At 38.3% G+C, this 22,212-nt stretch overlaps 1 protein-coding gene across 1 annotated transcript; it reads left to right on the top strand.

Annotated features, from left to right (window-relative positions):
* The first annotated feature begins 1,377 nt into the window (after window positions 1–1,377).
* Window positions 1,378–13,738, top strand: LOC309627896 (uncharacterized protein). The gene is made up of 3 exons (XM_082390279.1): window positions 1,378–3,317; window positions 4,916–4,983; window positions 9,162–13,738. Exons 2-3 carry the CDS (start codon window positions 4,930–4,932, stop codon window positions 10,068–10,070), a joined length of 963 nt encoding a protein of 320 aa, XP_082246405.1. The 5' UTR covers window positions 1,378–3,317; window positions 4,916–4,929; the 3' UTR covers window positions 10,071–13,738.
* The last annotated feature ends 8,474 nt before the right edge of the window (window positions 13,739–22,212 follow it).

Genomic DNA, 22,212 nt, shown 5'->3' with positions numbered 1-22,212 from the left:
CTGGTCGTTGAGTGGAGCTGGGTCTTGGCATTGAGATGGAGATCTCTGGGAGATTTTCGCCATTTGATATTACGTGGAGCTGGGAGGTCTCTTGTGGACCAGTGTCCTGAACTTGGCTCTCCCACCTCAGAGGCACAGCCCTGTCACCTGGCTGGAGCACAGAAGCCTGTCATCCACACAGCTCAGAATAAAAGGGAGAAAAAAGAAAGAAAGAAGAACATAAAATAAAATAAAATATAATATAATAAAAAAGTTATTAAAATAAAAATTAATTATTAAAAATAAAAATTTTTTAAAGTAGTAAAAAAAAAAAAGAAGGAAAGAAAGAAGAGAGCAACCAAACCAAATAACAAATCCACCAATGATAACAAGCAGTAAAAACTATACTAAAAAAAAAAAAAAAAAAAGATGGACAGACTGAACCCTAGGACAAATGGTAAAAATAAAGCTATACAGACAAAATCACACAAAGATGCATACACATGCCCACTCACAAAAAGAGAAAAAGGGGAACATATATATATATTGTTGCTCCCAAAGTCCACCTCATCAATTTGGGATGATTCTTTGTCTCTTCAGGTATTCCACAGATGCAGGGTGCATCAAGTTGACTGTGGAGATTTAATCCGCTGCTCCTGAGGCTGCTGGGAGAGATTTCCCTTTCTCTTCTTTGTTCGCACAGCTCCCGGAGTTCAGCTTTGGATTTGGCCCCGCCTCTTCATGTAGGTCGCCTGAGGGCGTCTGTTCTTCACTCAGACAGGACAGGGTTAAAGGAGCAGCTGCATCGGGGGCTCTGGCTCACTCAGGCGGTGGGGAGGGAAGGGTACGGATGCAGGGCGAGCCTGCGGCGGCAGAGGCGGCATGACGTTGCACCAGCCTGAGGCGCGCCGTGCGTTCTCCCGGGTAAGTTGTCCCTGGGTCACGGGACCCTGGCAGTGGCGGGCTGCACCAGCTCCCGGTAGGGGAGGTGTGGATAGTGACCTGTGCTCGCACACAGGCTTCTTGGTGGCGGCAGCAGCAGCCTTAGTGTCTCATGCCCGTCTCTGGGGTCCGCGCTGATAACCGCGGCTCGCGCCCATCTCTGGAGCTCCTTTAAGCGGCGCTCTGAATCCCCTCTCCTCGCGCACCAGGAAACAAAGAGGGAAGAAAAAGTCTCTTGTCTCTTAGGCAGCTCCAGACCTTTTCCCGGACTCCCTCCCGGCTAGCTGGGGTGCACTAGCCCCCTTCAGGCTGTGATCATGCCGCCAACACCAGTTCTCTCCCTGGGATCCGACCGAAGCCCGAGCCTCAGCTCCCAGCCCCGCCCGCCCCGGCGGCTGAGCAGACAAGCCTCTCAGGCTGGTGAGTGCTGGTCGGCACCGATCCTCTGTGCGGGAATCTCTCCGCTTTGCCCTCTGCACCCCTGTTGTTACGCTCTCCTCCATGGCTCCGAAGCTTCCCCCCTCCGCCACCCGCAGTCTCCGCCCGCGAAGGGGCTTCCTAGTGTGTGGAAACCTTTCCTCCTTCACAGCTCCCTCCCACTGGTGCAGGTCCCATCCCTATTCTTTTGTCTCTGATTTTTCTTTTTTCTTTTACCCTACCCAGGTACATGGGGATTTTCTTGCCTTTTGGGAAGTCTGTCGTCTTCTGCCAGCATTCAATATATGTTCTGTAGGAGTTGTTCCACATGTAGATGTATATTTGATGTCTTTGTGGGGAGGAAGGTGACCTCCACTTCTTACTCCTCCGCCATCTTGAAGCTCCCCCCACCAAAATATTTTTAAGAACAAACATTTCAATACCCTGTGTCTTAACAACTGGCCCTGTGCCGGACACCCAATAGGAATTCAACAAATGGTGAATGAGTGAATGAATGAACAAAGGAATAACTAAACTCCATGGCATCAAAATTATAAATACCCACATTTTCAACTGAAAAATTTGAGGCAAATGAGGTGAAATAGCTAGTCTGATATAAGCCAAGAAATAAATATTAATATTGGGCATTGAAGTTAAAGTACCTGACTATAAACTCACTTGATTAATCTCTGCAGCACACTATGACACCTAATCTTTGTAAGGTGAGGAAGGTTATGTAGATTGGGGAAGCAACACAGAATCCTGGTTAACTCAGTATTCAGGCCTTGAAATGAGCAGACTTAGGTTCATTAGTGCCTATGTGTAAAACAGAGATGATAAGAGATCTCATTTCACCCTATCCTGCCTTGTGATTTCCCAACTTAATAATGGCGAGCACCAAATGACCTTTTAGAACATTGTCTCAGACTACTGTTTTATATCTTCAATAATAAAAGGAAGCTTCCTTTAAAATGTCCATGTAAGAGTCTTTTAAATAATGTAAATATCTTGAAACAATTACAGACACAGAGAATTACTATAGATCAGATTCAGCAACTGCACAAATCTTTCAACTATTCTCCTTCTTCCACCACTAGATTTTTTTCTCTTGCTATTTCCAAAACTTAGATCAAAATTCTATTCCAAGCATTCATTTTTCTCATCTCTCAAAATAACTGACTCAACTAAACCAATGTTACATAAATGAGAGAAAAAATATATAGGATCAGACATGGAGAAATGACCAAGCGTAAAACAGTAATACAATTTCATTATCTCAACTGAAAAAACAATAGAAACATAAAACACAAAAGATATAGCCTAGTATTCCAACAGTCAAGCAATATATTTGAGATGCTCTGGTACTAACTGGCTATGGTAATGTGTGTGGTATTTAGCAACATCTATTTAACAATGACTTCTAATTTTAATTCTAGATCATTCCCCCAAATTCTCTCCAGATTAGGTTAGAGTTTAATTTTAAAATAATTTGATGTTTTAATTTCCCATATAATGTATTTAAATTTTAGATAAAATAGTAAATATGATGATATCAAAATTAAAATTACTTGAAATAGAACACTTTGTGCTTTTTCTTCAAGATAAAGAGGCAATGGTGCATTCCAGTCTCCAGACTAATTTACCAAGACAAGAGGACATGGTGATTCATGGTATAATATATGTTTCATCAGGAAATACCAAGTATTGAATGGGACAAAGCGCCTCAGAAATGAAAAGAAAATACATGCAGAAAAAATTGCCAAATTGGCAAGGACAACTTTCGTAACTTTGTTTAAAGAACATCAACACAATCTTCCAACTAGCCTTTTCCTTATTGTCACTAGATATCGCTTGCACTTATATAAAAGCTGAGATTTTGTGTTCTTTCCCTACTTTGTTTGACATCTTTCATAAAGTACCTAGCAGGATTCATTTTGACCAGCAGAATAATCAGCCCTGAGAAGGCTCCTTATGCAAGGGTAAGCACATGAAAATATAAACTAAAGAATTTTTACTTTGAAATCTAAAATTTTCTCAGACTTTCAAAGACATCATTTTTTTTTTAAACCAGATTTTATATTTTATTCAAATCACATTTATTTTAAATTTATTTATTTATTTATTTATGGCTGTGTTGGGTCTTCGTTTCTGTGAGAGGGCTTTCTCCAGTTGCGGCAAGCGGGGGCCACTCTTCATCGCGATGCACGGGGCTCTCACCATCGCGGCCTCTGCCGTTGCGGAGCACAGGCTCCAGACGCGCAGGCTCAGTAATTGTGGCTCACGGGCCTAGTTGCTCCGCGGCATGTGGGATCTTCCCAGACCAGGGCTCGAACCCGTGTCCCCCGCATTGGCAGGCAGATTCTCAACCACTGCGCCACCAGGGAAGCCCCCAAAGACATCATTTTTATGGGCTCTTTTTAGTACGTTCATTTTCAACAATAGAATAATATGTGTCTTACATAAAATTTGGTTAGCCATAAAATGCATTAAATTTTAAGAAATTCTATATGTCAGAATAAAGCTTTTATTTTGGGCCCCTGAGACAATTAATCCATCAATTACACAATCAATCAACTTTTCCCCCTGATGTACCTTAATGATTTTTGAGCTTCATAATGACCAGAATACTACCAGATGTACTCTGAGAGAATAATTCTACAGTATATTTTTATTATTTGTTTGGCTTTGTTTTTCAGAGCTTTTAAGAATGTGTCATAGGAAAAATGATGCTTAAAAATATAACTATATGCACATATAATAGAATATTCAATGAAATTTTTTTCCCTAGGATCATTTCAAGATTCAGATTGTTCAGCCAACACACTCAGTTGATGGGCAGAGATGACTGTCCACAAACTAGACTGCACAAGGGTGCATGGAGTTGCTTTCCCACAACTCAAGCTATCATGTACTTCAAATATATTGTCAGTTTTGAGCCAACTGAGAGTAAAATACCTGGACACCTCTCTTCTCTGCTCAGGTCTTTGATATACCATGTGTGGATTTTTTGAAGTTCTTTGTGACCACTCATCATGGACTGAAACAACTTAGTAGAATGTTGTTAAAACTAGGATTTATATTATGTGATCATTTTTCTTTAAACTGTATCTAGCAGGGTGATACTTTTGCTTTCCTTATTTTTGAGATATACCAAGAAATTAAATTTAAAACATATGATCTAGTTTTAAAAATTAATATCTCAAATACAAGTCTGCAGAAATCTACAAAATCCTGTAACCACTATTTAAAAATACCAAGTTACTCAAATCCAAATAAGTGTCCATTTCAAAGTAGTAACTTATGAAAGCCAAAAACTTACTCATAAAAACTTCTATAGCATAAATTCTTTCTGAATAATTTTTTGCCATTTACAAATCAAAAGTGAAAACTAATTTCATCATTCTATATTTGAATGTTATAAGCCTACCGATAATAATACTGAGTCCAAAATAATATTAGGCAAAATTCCTAAAACGCTACAGTAGTATTACGGTACTAATCATATACAAGCCTTGGGACACTTTCCAAATAGTAGTATTAAAAAGGAATGCTGATCAGCCATTGTGCTTACTTTCAGGAATAACCATAAGGATGAAACCACTGTACTTGATCTTGGGCCTTTTGGCTCTTGTAACATGTTTCTCGGTAAGTCTCATTACTCACATATTCACATTTTTCTCACAACTATTACATCAGATTTCTTTTTGCATTAACGATATCACCTTTCCTTATATATTAGTAGCTAGCAATCATTGTTGAAGCACAGTTCTAGTGTTTTAATTTACTTTTAAATTTAAAAGTTAATTTAATTTCAATATTTGGAAAGTTTAGATCTGTAATGTCAGACTGCTTTATGCAGACATGTACAAATGTGGGTCCCCATACTTCAGCAATTTCACAACTAAGCAAAACAAACTGATTGCAAGTTTTTGATCCAATATAATATACTTAAAGACATTATTTGAATATCTTTGATATTTAATTTTGTTGTTTAATTTTACTGGGACTCTGTTTCCTCATCTATAAAATGAGATAGTTAAAATAGAACAGTTATGGTCAACATAGTGTTCATGGATCGTCTATGTCAGAGTAAACTGACTCACTTATTAAAAATATACTATATTTTCCATGCTTCATCCCAGAATGAATAAGAGTGCCTGAGAGGAGGACCTGGGGATAGGCATTTTGCCAAGGACTCAGGAGAAGCTATGCATGTGACTTTTGAGAAACTATAAACATTTATATTAACATATCTTGTAGAAAGGACCATAGAGGCTACTAAATACTTTAAATTGCAAAGGATAAAAAACCCACAAGTTTTTGGGTTTTTTAAGTAATGAAATGATAATCAATCTCAAAGTAGGGATAGATGAATTCCAATGTTGGGAAGAGGAGATTAATTCCAGGGTAATTTCTACCAAAGATCTATAAAATCTTTTATACCAATTGGAAAGAGAAAACTTTTTTTCAGAAGGTTAGGACTTTCACAAAACAGGCAACATAAAATTATATCATTCTGAAACATCAAATAATGCTTCTTCCACCTACTCTCAGACACTTGAATAAAACCAGGCCATTCAATAGGTCATTCAGGGAGTCCGACCTTGGCCTACGTGCATATTAGTGCATTATATTATTAAGTGTTTTATAGATATGACATAATTTTTGATAAGCCAATTAAACATATAGACATATTTAAAAGTACATATCATATCTTACTATCCTAATCTTAAAGCTGACTTTCAATACGTTTATGTCCTCAGAATATGAGAAATACATTTTCTTGATTTAATGGATCAGACTTTATCTACATAATGATTTTTTTTTTTTGCAAAATAAATTTGAGAATTCCAATAATATAAGCAGTTTAGCATAAGCAGTTTAAACAGAAATAAGCCTTTCCTCAACTTAATTATATGAGACTCATGATCATTAATAACTACTGAATGTTAGAAATGTAACGGGTAGCATATCCTTCACATATGGGCAAGGTGAGTAGTAATATTCAGCATGAAATCTTTTGAATGTTCATTCTGTTACACATAATTTTACATAATGCAAAATAATTTACAGACATTATCTCATTTAATCCTCAAAGAAAGACAAAAGTTTACTATTAATCCTATTAAAATAGAAATAAATTTAGGTCCAAAGTATCCATGAGGTGGATTTGTCCTAAACCAAATAATGCAGGAGATCAGTTCCAATTATAGCCCAGTGAGAGGGTAGTTTTTCCTACTGACATAGTAGTTTCATCATTTTTACCAAGCTCACTACCTTTGCCCAGTTGTGGAAAAACAGCTAATCACTGTGGTTGGGTTAAGAGATTAGGAAAAGAACATACATTTACTATGAAGATTTTTCTTTAGACATAACTTTTAGATCAATATCAGGATATCCTTAGCAGGCAAGGGTACTTTTACCTAATTGTTTGTGTCAACAATGAAAATGATGTGAAATATTTTCTCCTCACTAAGGATTTGTTTCCTTGCCAATTAAAAATCAAATTCTAAACTTTTCAAACACCCTGACTAGCCTTTGGCTTGTCAGCCCGTGGGTCAAATGTCCTGCAAAATCCAATAAACTATCGCTAGCTATAGAGGGCAAACAACAAGAGTACTGGTTTAGAGGAGAGCCTTGGCATTTTACTGCTTCATTGGTACTACCAATAATACTGGCATGTTGGAGGAAGAAGCCAGGTTGAAGAGTGAATAGAAATTAAGAAGTGCGGTTAGCAAACCTACACTACCCTTTCAGAGAGATTTGCTATAAGGGAAAGAGGTGAAGAGACTGATAACAACAAGGGAAAGCATGGTTGAAAGTGGACCTTTTTTAAAGAGGTAAATTGAACATAAGGGTTAGTTGCTTACTGAGGAAAACAAGCCAGTTGAAAGGCACATATGAAGGACAGGAAGGAAAAAGGAAAACTGACAGAGCCCTGAGATGTTACTTGTAAAGGAAAAGGAAATATCTCAATATCAGTGACTTTATGGTTGTCTGGCCACTAAATTATATAGTTCATTTCTAATTGCTTGCATCATTTTGGAGAAGTAGAAGGAAAATCATCTTGGAATGGGGGATGGAGGCTCAGGAAGAGGCAGAGAGTTTTAATAAAATTGGCATTCACTCTGAAAATCACAGACCACTAGGGAATGTGAAAAACAAACCTCAAATACTTGAAAGGATTGCAGGGCAGCACTGAAGAACCATAATTTGTGATGGCACAGTGTTTTTGCCATCTGCCAGCACTATTCAAGAACTTGTGATAAGGAATCAAGGAGACAGACAATTTAAGGTAATTCTAAAGTTAGGAAAGGCAAATGTCAGACAAACCAATAGGTGAAGGGCCTGAGGAGAGCAAGAGGAAATGCACTTGTGTGTCCTATAGGAACCCTCAGTAGAGGAGGACTTGTGCTTTCTCACCCTAGAGCATTCCCATATTTTCCCTCCACTTGCATGCCCTTTCCCCATTTCATATTATTTAAGCCTCTTTACAAAGGCTGCCTTCTCAGTGAGACAATTATTAATCTTTCCTCTAATGAAATCTAATCAATCTATATCTCTAATATATTTGTTTCCTGCACTATTTTTCAGCTATTTTTTTTTAAGTTGTGTTTCCAAAAATTACAGCCTCCATACCGGGTGTTAAAATAACAAATGAGTAGCAGGTAACATTTCTTGATCACTATACCTGAGCCAAGCACGGCCCAAGCACATGACAGACAATATTTCACAAGCCACACAATGGACCTAGGAGGTGAGTACTTTTAGGAACGTCATTTTCCAGATGAGGAAAGAGAATCTCCAAAATGATTCCACACCCACACAATCTCTAAGTAACAGACGCAGAATTCAAACCTGGGCAGGAAACTCCAAGAGACTAGCTTTCTGCCTCCCTTCAGGCCATTTTTGTACCACCTTGTATTGTAGCTACTTGGTCTATAGACTCACAAAAGGCAGGAGTGTGTCCCTACAGCTCCTACATTAACGTAGAGCACAAAGTAGCCACTCAATAATGTGCTTCACACATTATTAGTGTTCAAAGCCTGGAACAATCCTAAACTCTTGAGTGAGATATAGAGACATTTTCCCCATTTGGAATGACTGCAAGGACACGTTTTACTCTAAGCAAACACTATGATTTGACCTGCAATCTTTCTTCTTTTCCGTTCAATATTACCTCAGCTTTCATTGAGAAATTAGGCATTCAGAAGGCAAAAGAGAAACTCCACCTTTTCTCTGACAGAGACTTTGAGAAATGTAATAGTTTTCTATTGCTGCATAACAAATTACAACAAACTAGTAGCTTAAAAACGCATTTATGATCTTGCCGTTTCTTTGGTCAGACTCTGGCCTTGGCTCAGTTGGATTCTTGCTCAGGGTTTCAGAAGTTTCCAAAGGTGTTGACAGGACTGTGTTCCACTCTGGAGCCCAGGGTCGTCTTTCAAGCTTGCATGGTTGTTGGAAGAATTCAGTCCCTTGTTTAGTAGGACTGAGGCCCTCACTTTCTTGCTGGTTATGAACGGGGACCACTCCCAGCTCTTACCGCCCATCTACCATTTACTCCCCAAGTCATACTCTCCTTGCATGGCACTTTGCTTCAAAGTCAACAGAAGACATTCAAGTCTGTCTGATTTCTTCTGTCTCTGACCTGTTTAACCTATTTTAAAAGGGCTCACCCAATAAGTCAGGCCAGCCTGGGTCAGCAGGGAGCAGGAATCTTGGAAGGCACCTAAGAATTCTGCCTACCACAGAAAATATAATTCTTATGCTTGACACTGAAATATCTAATTTAAAACTGTTTACTTCTTTTTTTTCCACAGTCTGGTGAGAGTAACAGAGGCCCCAGGCGACCATATCAACTAGGACCACTGCTGCTTCCTCCTCCTCCACCATTCTTTCCTTCTGTCCCAGGACTTGTTCGACCCCCTCCTCCACCCTATGGCCCAGGGAGAATTCCACCACACCCTCATTTTCCTGCTTTCTGCTCAGGTTATCCAAATCCAACTTTCCGACCAAGACCTTACCCACCTGGACCTCCACAGTTCCCTAGATACCCTCCATTTTACCCTCGCTTCCTTCCACCTCTACCCCCAATACAAACAACTACAACAAAGGACTCCCCTACAAACACAATAGAACCCACAACCACCGAAACAGACTCCATTACAAACACAACAGACCCCATCATCAACAACACGGACTCCATTACAAACACAACAGACCCCATTACCAACAACACGGACTCCATTACAAACACAACAGACCCCATTACCAACAACACGGACTCCATTACAAACACAACAGAACCCATTACCACCAAAACGGACTCCGTTACAAACACTAGAGACCCCATCACCAACAGCACGGACTGCATTACAGACACAAAAGAACCCATTACCACCAAAACGGACTCTTTTACAAACACAACAGAATCCATTACAAACACAACAGACCCCATTACCACCAAAACGGACTCCGTCACAAACATAACAGACCCCATTGCCAACAACACGGACTCCATTACAAACACAGCAGACCCCATTACCACCAAAACAGACTCCGTTACAAACACAACAGACCCCATTACCACCAACACGGGCACCATTACAAACACAACAGACCCCCTTACCACCAAAACGAACTCCACCAACCCCACAACTACATCTTCTAGTACCCAAAATTCAATTATTTGGCGACTTTTGGATAAATTTATTTCCTTTTTTGGATGAGGAAGAGCTATTCCAAAAGCTCTGAGCTTTGGGAAGAAATAATCTTAGAAAGAAAGTGTAAAGGAAAAAACACAAACATTATGCCAACAAAGTGAAAATAAAGAATTGAGCAATGATATGAAACCTCCAGTGTCCTCATGAGAGCCACCAGTTTGTCCCCACTTATGCCACCCATTTGAAGATTAGTGCTGCCAGAAACCTAGCCTTAAACCGTGAAGCCAAGGAGGGAATTAGGGAAAAATACAATGAGATACCTGGACTTTCATCTTAGGGTGATAAAGCTGGAAGAGTAGGCAACAGGATGCCTTCTTGGGTATCAAAACCCATCATACAGTTGCAAAACACAAAATAGCATGTTAATAGATACTAAAATTAAATAATCTTAGCTCTTAGAGCCTTTTACACGATCTGTTCATTCCAGAACAGAGACACCTTCCTAGCAAATCTAAATATCTAAATGAGGTACATGCAAAGCACAAATCTTGGAATTTCATATGAAAAATCATTTTCCAACCAAAGTAGGACTTGATAAATGATGATGGTTTCAGACATCAATCATAAACGGAGGTTGGCTGAGACTTCCAAGTATCCATTGCTTCCTATCATTAGGTAAGATTTTAATCAAAAGTATTATGAGCATTTTGGAAATGGCCTCATTATATTGTGAGAGCTCTATCTTTCACAGATTTTTTTCACTGTTGAAGTATCGAACTGCATTTTCTTTCAGGACATTTAACTACCCACATTGCAACCAAACACTTATGAATCAAAACTTCTCAAAGATACCTGAAGTAAGCCTAAATTTGTTTCTTTGTGTTTAATGCTATCTTTATTCCATAAATATTTTTTGAGAATCTGCCTTGAATAGGGACTGTTCTAGCAATTGAGCAATCAGTAATAATGAAGGCAAAGTCACTGCCTTCACGGAGCTTACATTCTAATATGACAAGAAAAAAGTAGGCACATGTAAATGTAATTTAAGAAGAAGCACTCTGAAAAAGAAAAAGAAGGGCAAGGAGATTAAAAACGGTGGTGGTTGGCTTTTTATTTGGGAGAGTCTCTGATGAAGTAATATTTAAGCAAAGACTTGAAAAATGTTAAGAAATAAAGTATTGATATTAAAAGATCTGGTAAAAGAACATTCAAGGCAGAAGGAATCAAACATGGAAAGGCCAGAAGCAACAATGAATTCTGTAGGCAGCACAACCAGAGGATGTTAATGTGGCTCAGCCTCAGTAAGAAAGGAGAGAATACCAAGAAGGCAGACGGACCACATCATAAAGAACCTAGGAGTTGAATTTCACACTAAATGTATGGGAGGTCCCTGGAGCTTTAAATAGGGAAATAAAGTTATCTGATTGGCCTTTTCAAAACTTCATGTCTGTGGCTGCTCTATGAAATCAATACTGCTTGGGCAATACAAAGTAGAGGCTATTTCAAAACTTCTGATGAGAGAGGTGGTAGCTTAGACTAGGGTGGGATCAATGGAAATGGGGAGAAGGGGTCAGATATAGAAATGCTTGAAAAATATCCAAAAGTATTTGATGAATGTTAGATGTGGGTTTTAAAGAAAAAACAATCTAGAAATAAGTCTGATATTTTGGACCCAAGTAAGTGTGTGAAAAATGATGTCATTTAGTGACAGGGAAGACTGGAGAGGAATCAGGGTTTAAAGAGTTGGAATATACTAAGTTCTGAATTGGAAATATTAAGTTTGAGGTCTCTGTTTAACTTCTGTATTATTTTTTTATTAGTGCCATAACATATCACCACAAGCTAAGCATCTTGAAACAGGGCAAATGCATTATCTCACAGTTCTACATATCAGAAGTCCACACAATGGCCTGGTTCAGATAGTTCCTCTGCTTAGAGTCACACAAGACTGAGATCAAGGCATCAGTAAGGCTACATTCCTTTTTGGAGGCTCTGCGGAGAATGCGTTTCAAGGCTCAGTCATCTCTCCTACCCATCTCTTTTGCCTGACTCTTCTTCTGCTACATCCTCTGACTCCACCCAGAAAAATTTATCTACTTTGAGGAGCTCAAGTGAGTAGAGTGGGCCTACCAAAATGATCCAGGATAATTCCTCTTTTGAAAGACCTATAGCATAATAATATATTTGGAATGTTCCTTTACAATACTACCGAGATTCAAGTTTGATTAAATAACCAGGGGATGAAAATCATGAAGGGCGGATGCTTAGAAACTTGCCTAATACAACTTCTAGGTAGAGAATCTGAGCAGGCAGGATATATACAAGAACAGCACAAGTGGAAGGACTGAGTTTAACCAGGATCCCAGTTTTGCCAGGAGGAAAAGACAGAAAGCTCAATGGGAAGAGGAGCTACTCAAGGAATGGGAGTTGTATGTGAGCTAATCCATATCACAAAGGCTTGTGCAAGTTTACAAATTGACATAGAAATAACTCAGACTGGGCTAAGTACACTTTCACTTCATATAATTATCAAACAGCTAAACAAGCAAGGAAACTGATGTGCTTGAAATGAGATCAAGAAAATGTGGTGCGAGTGAGTGAGTGGAGTGGTACTTCCCTTTTTCCTCCTGCAGGCACAGCCAAATTTGGAGGGTCTCAGCAGCCAGTGTAGACTGAAGAATCCACCCCATTACAGAACCCAGAACTGACCTTTGAACCTTTTAAACAGGGGAGGGGTGCATCACACTGAAAGATCCACTATATTGCCTTTTAAGGAATTTCGTGCTGAGCCAGTAGTGTGTTTTGCATATTTTTTTTAGTGTGCCATCAAGTTTAACCGAGGTTACTGAGCATAGACAGGGTCTATGACAATATACAAGGAAAAGATTACAGGAATGAACTATATAATCTAACATAGATAACAAAAAAAGATATAAGGACTTGAGCATAATATGCCTTATTGCCTTTCATCTTCAATTCCCAATAATTTATATGCAACTTCTTACATATCAGAGGAGAAAAAAACTAAAAACTATATTTCCAAGACATGGCTAGTATTCTGAATGTGACTGCATTCAATCCAGCAGGATACATTAACATGGGAATTAGAAGGCAGAAATAGGGCAGAAGCCATCTTCTTGCTGCTTTGGCTACCAGCAAGCAAGATCAGACAGATATGTTTGAAGCATCACTACTGCCACATGTACGTGAGGCAATTCTGGCTGCAGTGGAGCGGCAGAAGCAGATTTGTACTTTCTGAATCACACCTCTGACCATCCAACCCTAGACCAAGAGACAGTGGAAGCCCTCTAACTTCCATTTCTTCAACGCTTCTTTCTAATGCTTTATAAGCACATAGTCATCTCTGTGGACCCCCTTTCTACTTGAAAGAAGTCCTTCTTTCCTTGAATAGAATCTTGGCCAGGATCAAAGAAGAATGGGAAACAAGGAATAGGTGATAGGGTCAATAGGTAGCAGACCACTGTCTAGATTATATAGAATCAGCCCCTTCTACAATTTTAATAGAGTATTTGATCTATTATAAGCAAATCTCCCTTTGTCTTGGGTTCTCTCTTCTTGAATCATAAACTAACCAAAGCTGGCGATTTCCTCATGACAGCATACACACATCCTTTCCAGTAAAAAATACTCTTTATCCCACTCTCTGTAAACCTCCAGGAAATTTTGCCTGATGCCGTCAGTCACAGCAGACTACTGCTTTCATTAAATAATTTCTCCTCGGGCTTCCCTGGTGGCGCAGTGGTTGAGAATCTGCCTGCCAATGCAGGGGACACGAGTTCGAGCCCTGGTCTGGGAAGATCCCACATGCCGCGGAGCGACTGGGCCCGTGAGCCACAATTGCTGAGCCTGCGCGTCTGGAGCCTGTGCTCCGCAACGGGAGAGGCCACGATAGTGAGAGGCCCGCGCACCGCGATGAAGAGTGGCCCCCACTTGCCGCAACTAGAGAAAGCCCTCACACAGAAACAAAGACCCAACACAGCCATAAATAAATAAATAAATAAATAAATAAATAAATAAATAAATAAAATAATTTCTCCTCTAAAAGTCATAGATCACCTCCATTTCCTCATAAAAGTCATAAGCCAACCATTAGGACATGCATCCATCTTTGTAAGTGAGTTTTAGACCTTGCTCCATTTTTTCTCCCTGATCTGCCCTGTCCCATTCTGCACCATGTCAGTCTCCCCGTTTTCTTGCCAGTTGATTCCTAGTTTCCTAGGTTCTGACCACATCACTTTCCATGGCCCACCAACATTACTTAAGCCATTCCCTAGAAAACCATTCCTTTAGATATTAATTTCCTCCATCTCAAATCTGGTACTCTAGAACGCTCTTCTTTGGTCGAGTTTTCTGTCTTCTAAATTGCACTTTCTCTCCCTTTATTAAATATCCTCTCAATCTCACTAGGCTCCTTAGGTCCTCCTAATTTCTCAGTATATGATGACCATTTAGAATTCGCTTGTTTCCATTTTCTACCTAGTTTCTAATATTGACAACTAACATATAGTTATACATGATACTCAGTAAATATTTTCAAGCTAACAATAAATTGACTACAACATTTAATAACAATAACCACAATGAGTATCGTAAACCTATTATATGCTTGAAAATTAGTATGCAAAATACAGATACTGAAAAGTAAACCAGTATACCTAGATAGTAGAAAGATAGATAGATGAGAGAGAGAGAGAGAGAGATGATAGGCAGATAGATAGATAGATGATAGTTAGATAGATAGATAGATAGATAGATAGATAGATAGATAGATAGGATAAATAGAATGATAGATAGACATAGATTATATAGATATCAACTGTTCTACAAAAATGTGTTCGTATTTTCCATCTTCAGATGAGGCTCAGAAAAGTAAAATAACCTGGCTAAGAACAAGCATCTCACTGGCAGAGCCAGGATTCAACTCAAGCAGATCCAACTCCACGTCTATATTCTGTACAAAACGCTTACCATTTCTAACATTCCCATTTTGATTTTTATGTTGTGAGCAACTCCCACCGTCTACTTTCTCTGTTCCCACTCTTAGGTCAGTTAACACTGCTGTGAGAGATCACCAATCTATATTGTCTGGACAGACACATTCCTGCTGTTTACTGCACATTCCTGCTGTTTACTGCAACAAGTCCATTTTATCTACTTCCTCTCCTCCGGATGGTGAGCAACCCAAGAGCAAGTAGAGATCACTCATCTTTATCAATATGCAAACTCAAATCTCAAGTGTCTTGTCAATGAAAATAAAATTGCACCAGATAAAATTACAATATAAAGAAGACACCATGTATACACATATTCCTTTTATCCCAGCTGAATACACAGGACCTTGCTAAATCTGTTCACAAAGATGAAAAATGAACTCACCTTGGTTGCTGACAGGTAATCCTGATTTCATTTACTGACCGTACTGTGGTGTAATGTTCACTTCATAATGGCAGCCTTCTAAGGGTGCCCTTCCACATGGGTTATGCTCCACTGTGATGTCATCCATCACTGTCAATTACAAACAATATGGATGTAGCAATACCAAGATTCATGAACCTTCAGAATAGCTCCCATGTGCCCAATGATCCCAAGGTGCCATTGAAGAATCATATGAATAGTGGGCTTAAGAAACCCATGAATATCCAGAAATTCCTGCATGAATAGAAATCAAAGGGTTAATTAGGAGAATGTTTATCCTAAAGTGTCATTTCAAGGGAATGTAAAATTTCATGGGCAACTACTAAAGTGAGAAGAGAAGTTTGTCAAAGTAATACAGATTATAGCAGGAACCCTAGGGCATCAGAGGAAAATCCATTTCCCTATTCTTTCCCTCCTCTGAATGCACACCTAGACTACATTTCCCAACCTTCCTTGCATTTAGTTTTGGCCATGTGTCTGAATTTCAGCCAATGAATGAGAACAGAAATAGATAAAGTCACTTCTAAAACACAGCCATAAATCCTTCCTGTGTGTTCCTTCACGATTTCCCCTTCCTGCTGTTGAAACGATGATCCCGAGGGAAACCTTTAAAATCACATGTTGAAGATAACAGAGCTGCCATCATCCTTGTTCTCTAAATGGCTGCCTGGAAACAAGCCTCCCCAGTTTTAACCTTGAAAACCTATGATGTCAATAAAACATTGTATAAGCAAGAAATTAAGTTCTGTTGTTCTGAGCCATTATGGTTTCAGTATATTCCTGCAGCCTTGCCTACTCTAACAAAGAAATTGTTATCCTATTTTGAAGTCGGGTACTATACTGACAGAGGAAAGTGAGGGGGCAGTAGCCATGGTTTAGCAATCAAACGGTGCATAGTGAGGACATAGAATAGGATGAAAGGAATGAGAGCATATTATGCAGTGAAAAGTTAAATAAAACTGAAACTTGCAATAACTTGAAAGACAAGCCATCCATGTGCCCACTGAGCCTGTAACTCTAGGGCAGTGGTTGGAAAAAGCTAGTATTTCCTTTGCCATCTCCTTTGCAATATTTATATGAGTGTCAGGTCATTTATACTTTAAATATGTTTTTCTTATATTTTGTAGTTTTTTATAATCTTTTCTAAGTAGGTTGTAAGTTCCTAGATAGGTAGGTATGTAAATAGATTCTTAAATACATGTATATAAATATTATTTTCTGAATCCTCTTAGGTGTTTTGTAGATAATCATAACTTAACATATAATAATGATTTTATTACTTTCTGCATACTACAGCAGATTATGACGGGGTCTCACCTTTTATCTTATACCAGGGAGTATATTCTCCATCCAGTATAGGTAGGATTTTTGATGAAACATAATTGCATGAGATAGTCTAGGATAAGATGTAATGAGATGAAATGGAATGGAATGGAACAGAGTGCATTGCACTTCGTAACTCCTTGTTCTGTTACATATGTGCAAATGTATGCAAACTGGGCCACTATTGTTCAATGTATTTCTTACTGCTGTGCACAATTTAATTTTTTAAATAGTGATTTAGCATATCAGAAAGAATGTTACTTTAATATTCTGCCTTTAACTCTGTGCTAAATAAAGAGGGGAAGGATAAACAAAGAGAGTTGATAGATGGTGAGAAAGCAAAAAGATCAGTGGACTGGTGTTCTAAGTGAGATGCAAGTGGGAACAGCTTGAAAGCTTGGAAGAGCGTGGTTGTGGCCCTCCCCCACCAAGTGAGATATCTGAATGAATTATTTAGATGTGGAATATATTAGGGTAATAGCAACCCAAAGTCTGACCATGGCAATGAATAGCTGAAGTGGAGAAGAAAAAGGTCATTGGAGATGAGGTCAGAGGTGAGAGGACACTGGATGGATGGGACACCCAGTTGAATATTTAAGTCACCCAGGATAACTTTAGCCATGTTACCATGTCATTGACAAAAGAAATGAGAAAGAGTGACTGCAAAGAGCAAAAAGTCAGTGTACACAACTGAATGGAATTAACTTCAAAGGAACATGTGTAACATGAGAAGCTAAAGGAAAAATATTTTCCAAATATGATTTTTAGCTTTGATTGTCAGCCTTCTGGCTATGAGGGAGTAACAAGAGAGATCATATGTACAGGTTAGATGTTGCCATAGTTTAGGCTGGCCCTAATATACCCACAAAAATATCTCACTCGCCTGAGCCACCAGAACACCCAGCCACAGCACTTTAACTACATCAAATTCCCCTGAAATCAGTACAGTCTTAAGACTTTTCTGAACTTTTCTGTGCACATTCAGACTTCTATCTCATGACCATGCACATCCCAGGTTCAGAATGACTGGGACATAGGAAGCTGTGCCGAAAATTCACCAAATCCCCACCAGGTTATTGCCAAGTATGCTATTTTTTATACCTTCTAAGTGAATGCTAAGTAAGCTTGATACTTGATATTCTGTCTTGTGAGTTTGAACTTCATCCTCAACCCAAGACCACTGCTGCTAGTAGAGCAGAGTGGTTGTTACAGCCGTTTAGTCACTCATCAGTCATAGTCCTGTCAGGAGACACAAACAACACCAGTTATTTTTCATAGAGAGAATTTAACACCAATATCATTAACTGAACATTATGAATTGTTAACTGGGTAACTGTACAGGCAAAATGAGAAGACCAAGGTACCAAGCAGATAGTGACTGCAGAAAGAAGCCAACACTCCTAGGGCCAAGGGAAGAAAGGTTAAGTTTGGAATTATTAAAACTTAGAATCTTGCAGGAAGGGTCCCGCAGTATGAAATGCAAACCTATGAAAAGGCAGAACTTCTTGGCTGGTGCTGGTCTCTCTGAGTTTAGAGGAAGAGTGCTTTTAATCAAAGACCTGCTCCAGTACGGCAGGGTGGTGGAAGGTTGTTCCTGGCCTCTTTGAGATGATTTTCCTGAGGCAGTTTCTGCAAGTGTTGGGGAAACTGTTAACTGTATTTAATAGCTGATCAAGGTTCTTTACAGCATCTAAATCTTCATCAGTCCTACATATTCTTGGTGATATAGTTACTCCTTAAATTTACTATTGGACATGGATATATTAAGCAGTGCCCAAGAGAATCCTTTGGATTCCATAGGGCTCTCTGTTCCTATTTTTAGCAGCAACCCAATATTCCCCTTAGTAATCACGATCAATCACCCTGGTCAGTAGGGGAATCCCCTTATTTGCCTTTGTTCAGTGGCATGAAGAGACCAAAATTCCCTGGTAGACGCATTGCTCCTTTGAGAACCAAGACCTCCAAACCAGCATGGCTCAAAGTAGCTGAGACAGAAAGCAAAAACTCAGTGTGTATGCTATTCAGTATAATGATTAGAGGAGCCACTACTCATTCTACCTTGATCCTTGTTCTCTTTAATTCAGTGCACGAGAAAGAAAGACAAATATGTTGGTCACTGATTTAAGCATATACACATTCTCTAAAATAGAGCCCCATCTTTGGAGGGTATGTAATCTCAATAGGCATCATAAAGTCTTGAGTAAACCATTCCACTGTCCTGTTAGGCTACCTGCTCCTATGCAAAGGAATCTGCAGTCCAAAGAGTGAATTTCATGTGCATGAGCTCATTCCACACTCTTTCACTGTGGAATGAGTTTCTCTTTTTTTTTTTTACATTTTTTTGTTTTTTCTAATTGAAGTATAGCTAATTTACAAAGTGTGTTAGTTTCTGGTGTACAGCAAAGTGATTCAGTTATACATATTTTTTCGTATTCTTTTTCACTATAGTTTATTACAAGATATTAAAGATAGTTCCCTGTGCTATACAGTAGGACCTTGTTGTTTACCGATTTTATATATTGTAGTTTGAATCTGCTAAACCCAAACTCCTAATTTATCCCTCCTCTTCCCCCTTTGGTAACCATAAGTTTGTCTTCTATGTCTGTGAGTCTATTTCTGTTTGTAAATAAGTTCATTTGTATTATGTTCTATATTCCACATATAAGTGATATCACATGATATTTGTCTTTCTCTGTCTTACTTCACTTAGTATGATAATCTCTAGGTCCACCTATGTTGCTGCAAATGGTATTATTTCATTCTTTTTTATGGCTGAGTAGTATTCCATTATATATATATATATCTTCTTTATCCATTCATCTGTTGATAGACATTTAGGCTGCTTCCATGTCTTGGCTATTGTAAATAGTGCTGCAATGAACATTGGGTTGCATGTATCATTTCAAATTAGAGTTTTCTCTGGATATATGCTCAGGAGTGGGATTGCTGGATCATATGGCAACTCTATTTTTAGTTTTTTAAGGAACGACTATACTATTTTCCATAGTGGCTGCACTAATTTACATTCCCACCAACAGTGTAGGAGGGTTCCCTTTTCTCCACACCCTCTCCAGCATTTATTATTTGTAGACTTTTTAATGATGGCCATTCTGATTGGCATGAGGTAGCACCTCATTGTAGTTTTGATTTGCATTTCTCCAATAATTAGCAATGTTGAGCATCTTTTCATGTGCCTATTGGCTATTTGTATGTCTTCTTTGGAAAAATGTTTATTTAGGTCTTCTTCCCTTTTTTTGATTGGGTTGTTTGTTTTTTTATTTTTGCGTTGTATGAGCTGTTTGTATATTTTGGAAATTAAGCCCTTGTTGGTCACATAATTTGTAAATATTTTCTCCCAGTCCATAGCTTGCCTTTTCATTTTGTTTAAGGTTTCCCTTGCTGTACAAAAGCTTATAAGTTTGATCAGGGTCCCATTTGTTTAATTTTGCTTTTATTTCTACTGCCTTGGGAGACTGACCTATGAAAACATTGCTACAATTTATGTCCGATAATGTTTTGCCTATGTTCTAGGAATTTTATGGTGTCATGTCTTATATTTAAGTCTTTAAGCCATTTTGAGTTTATTTTTTTTGTATGGTGTGAGGGAGTGTTCTAACTTCATTGATTTACATGAAGCAGTCAGCTTTCCCAACACCACTTACTGAAGAGATGGTCTTTGCTCCATTGTATATTCTTGCCTCCTTTGTCAAAGTTAATTGACCATAGGTCTGTGAATTTATTTCTGGGCTCTCTATTCTGTTCCATTGATCCATATGTCTGTTTTTGTACCAGTACCACACTGTTTTGATTACTGTGGCTTTGAAGTATTATCTGAAGTCTGGGAGGGTTATGCCTCCAGCTTTGTTCTTTTACCTCAGGATTGCTGTGGCAATCCTGGGTCTTTTATGGGTCCATATAAATTTTAGGATTGTTTGTTCTAGTTCTGTGAAAATGTCATGGGTAATTTGATAGCATTAAATCTGTATACTGCTTTGGGTAGTATGGCCATTTTAGCAATATTACTTCTTACAATCCAACAGCATTGGATATCTTTCCATTTCTTTAAATCATCTTCAATTTTTTATCAATGTTTTATAATTTTCAGTCCATAAGTCTTTCACCTTCTTGATCAGGTTTATTCTTAAGTATTTTTTTGATTCAATTTTAAAAGGAATTGTTTCTTTACTTTCCCTTTCTGATATTTCATTGTTAGTGTAAAGAAATGCAACAGATTTCTGTATGTTAATCATGTATCTTGCTACCTTGCTGAATTCGTTTATCAGTTATAGTAGTTTTTGTGTGGAGTCTTTAGGGTTTTCTATATATGGTATCATGTCATCTGCATATAATGACAATTTTGCCTCTTCCCTTCCAATCTGGATACATTTTCTTTCTTCTTCTTGCCTGATTGCTGTGACTAGGATTTCCAACACTATGTTGAATAGAAGTGGTGAGGATAGGCATCCTTGTCTTATTCCAGATTTTAGTTGGAAAGCTTTCAGCTTTTCACCATTGAGTATTATGTTGGCTGTGGGTTTGTCCTAAATAGCTTTTATTATGTTGAGATATATTCCCTCTATACCCACTTTGGTAAGAGTTTTTATCATGAATGGATATTGAATTTTGTCAAATGCTTTTTCTGCAACTATTGAGATGATCATGTTGTTTTTGGCTTTACTTTTGTTGGTGTGGTGTATCACATTGATCTGCATATGTTGAACCATCCTTGTGACCCTGGGATGAATCCAACTTGATTGTGGTGTATGATCTTTTTAATGTGTTGTTGAATTTGATTGGCTAATATTTTGTTGAGAATTTTTGCATCTATATTCATCAAAGATATTGGTCTGTAATTTTCATTTTTGGTAGTATCTTTGGTTTCGTTATCAGGGTGATGGTGGCTTCATAGAATGACTTTGGGAGTATTCTCTCCTCTTCAGTCTCTTGGAAGAATTTGAGAAGGACCAGTATAAGTTCTTCTTTGTATGTTTGACAGCATTCCCCAGTGAAGCCATCCATTCCTGGAATTTTGTTTGCAGGGCGTTATTTTTATTACAAATTCTATTTCACTTCTAGTGACTGGTCTATTTAGATTACCTATTTCTTCTTGATTCAGTTTTGGTGGGCTGTATCTTTCTAGAAACTTGTCCATTTCATCTAGGCTGTCCAATTTCTTGGCATATAATTGTTCATAATATTCTCTCTTTTTGTTGTTGTTGTTGTATTTCTGTGGTATTGGTTGTTATTTCTCCTCTTTCACTTCTTATTTTGTTTACTTGGGTCCTCTCTCTTTTCTTCTTGGTGAGCCTGGTCAGAAGTTTGTTGATTTTATTTACCATTTCAAAAAACAAGCTCTTGGTTTTATTGATTTTTTTCTATTGTTTTTCAATCTCTATTTTATTTATTTCCTGTCTGATTTTTATAATTTCCTTCCTTCTGCTGACTTTAG

This window comes from Balaenoptera borealis (genome assembly GCF_965194805.1).
Source record: "Balaenoptera borealis genome assembly, chromosome: 4".
Lineage (NCBI taxonomy): Eukaryota > Metazoa > Chordata > Mammalia > Artiodactyla > Balaenopteridae > Balaenoptera > Balaenoptera borealis.
The sequence above is the reverse complement of the archived record's forward strand: the minus strand, read 5'-3'. Positions and strand labels throughout refer to the sequence as shown.

Coding starts and splice junctions, on each gene's coding strand:
- LOC309627896 (XM_082390279.1), top strand. CDS start 4,930: ATGAAACCACTGTACTTGATCTTGGGCCTTTTGGCTCTTGTAACATGT. Junction 4,984..9,161: donor CTCTTGTAACATGTTTCTCG/GTAAGTCTCATT, acceptor TTTTTTCCACAG/TCTGGTGAGAGTAACAGAGG.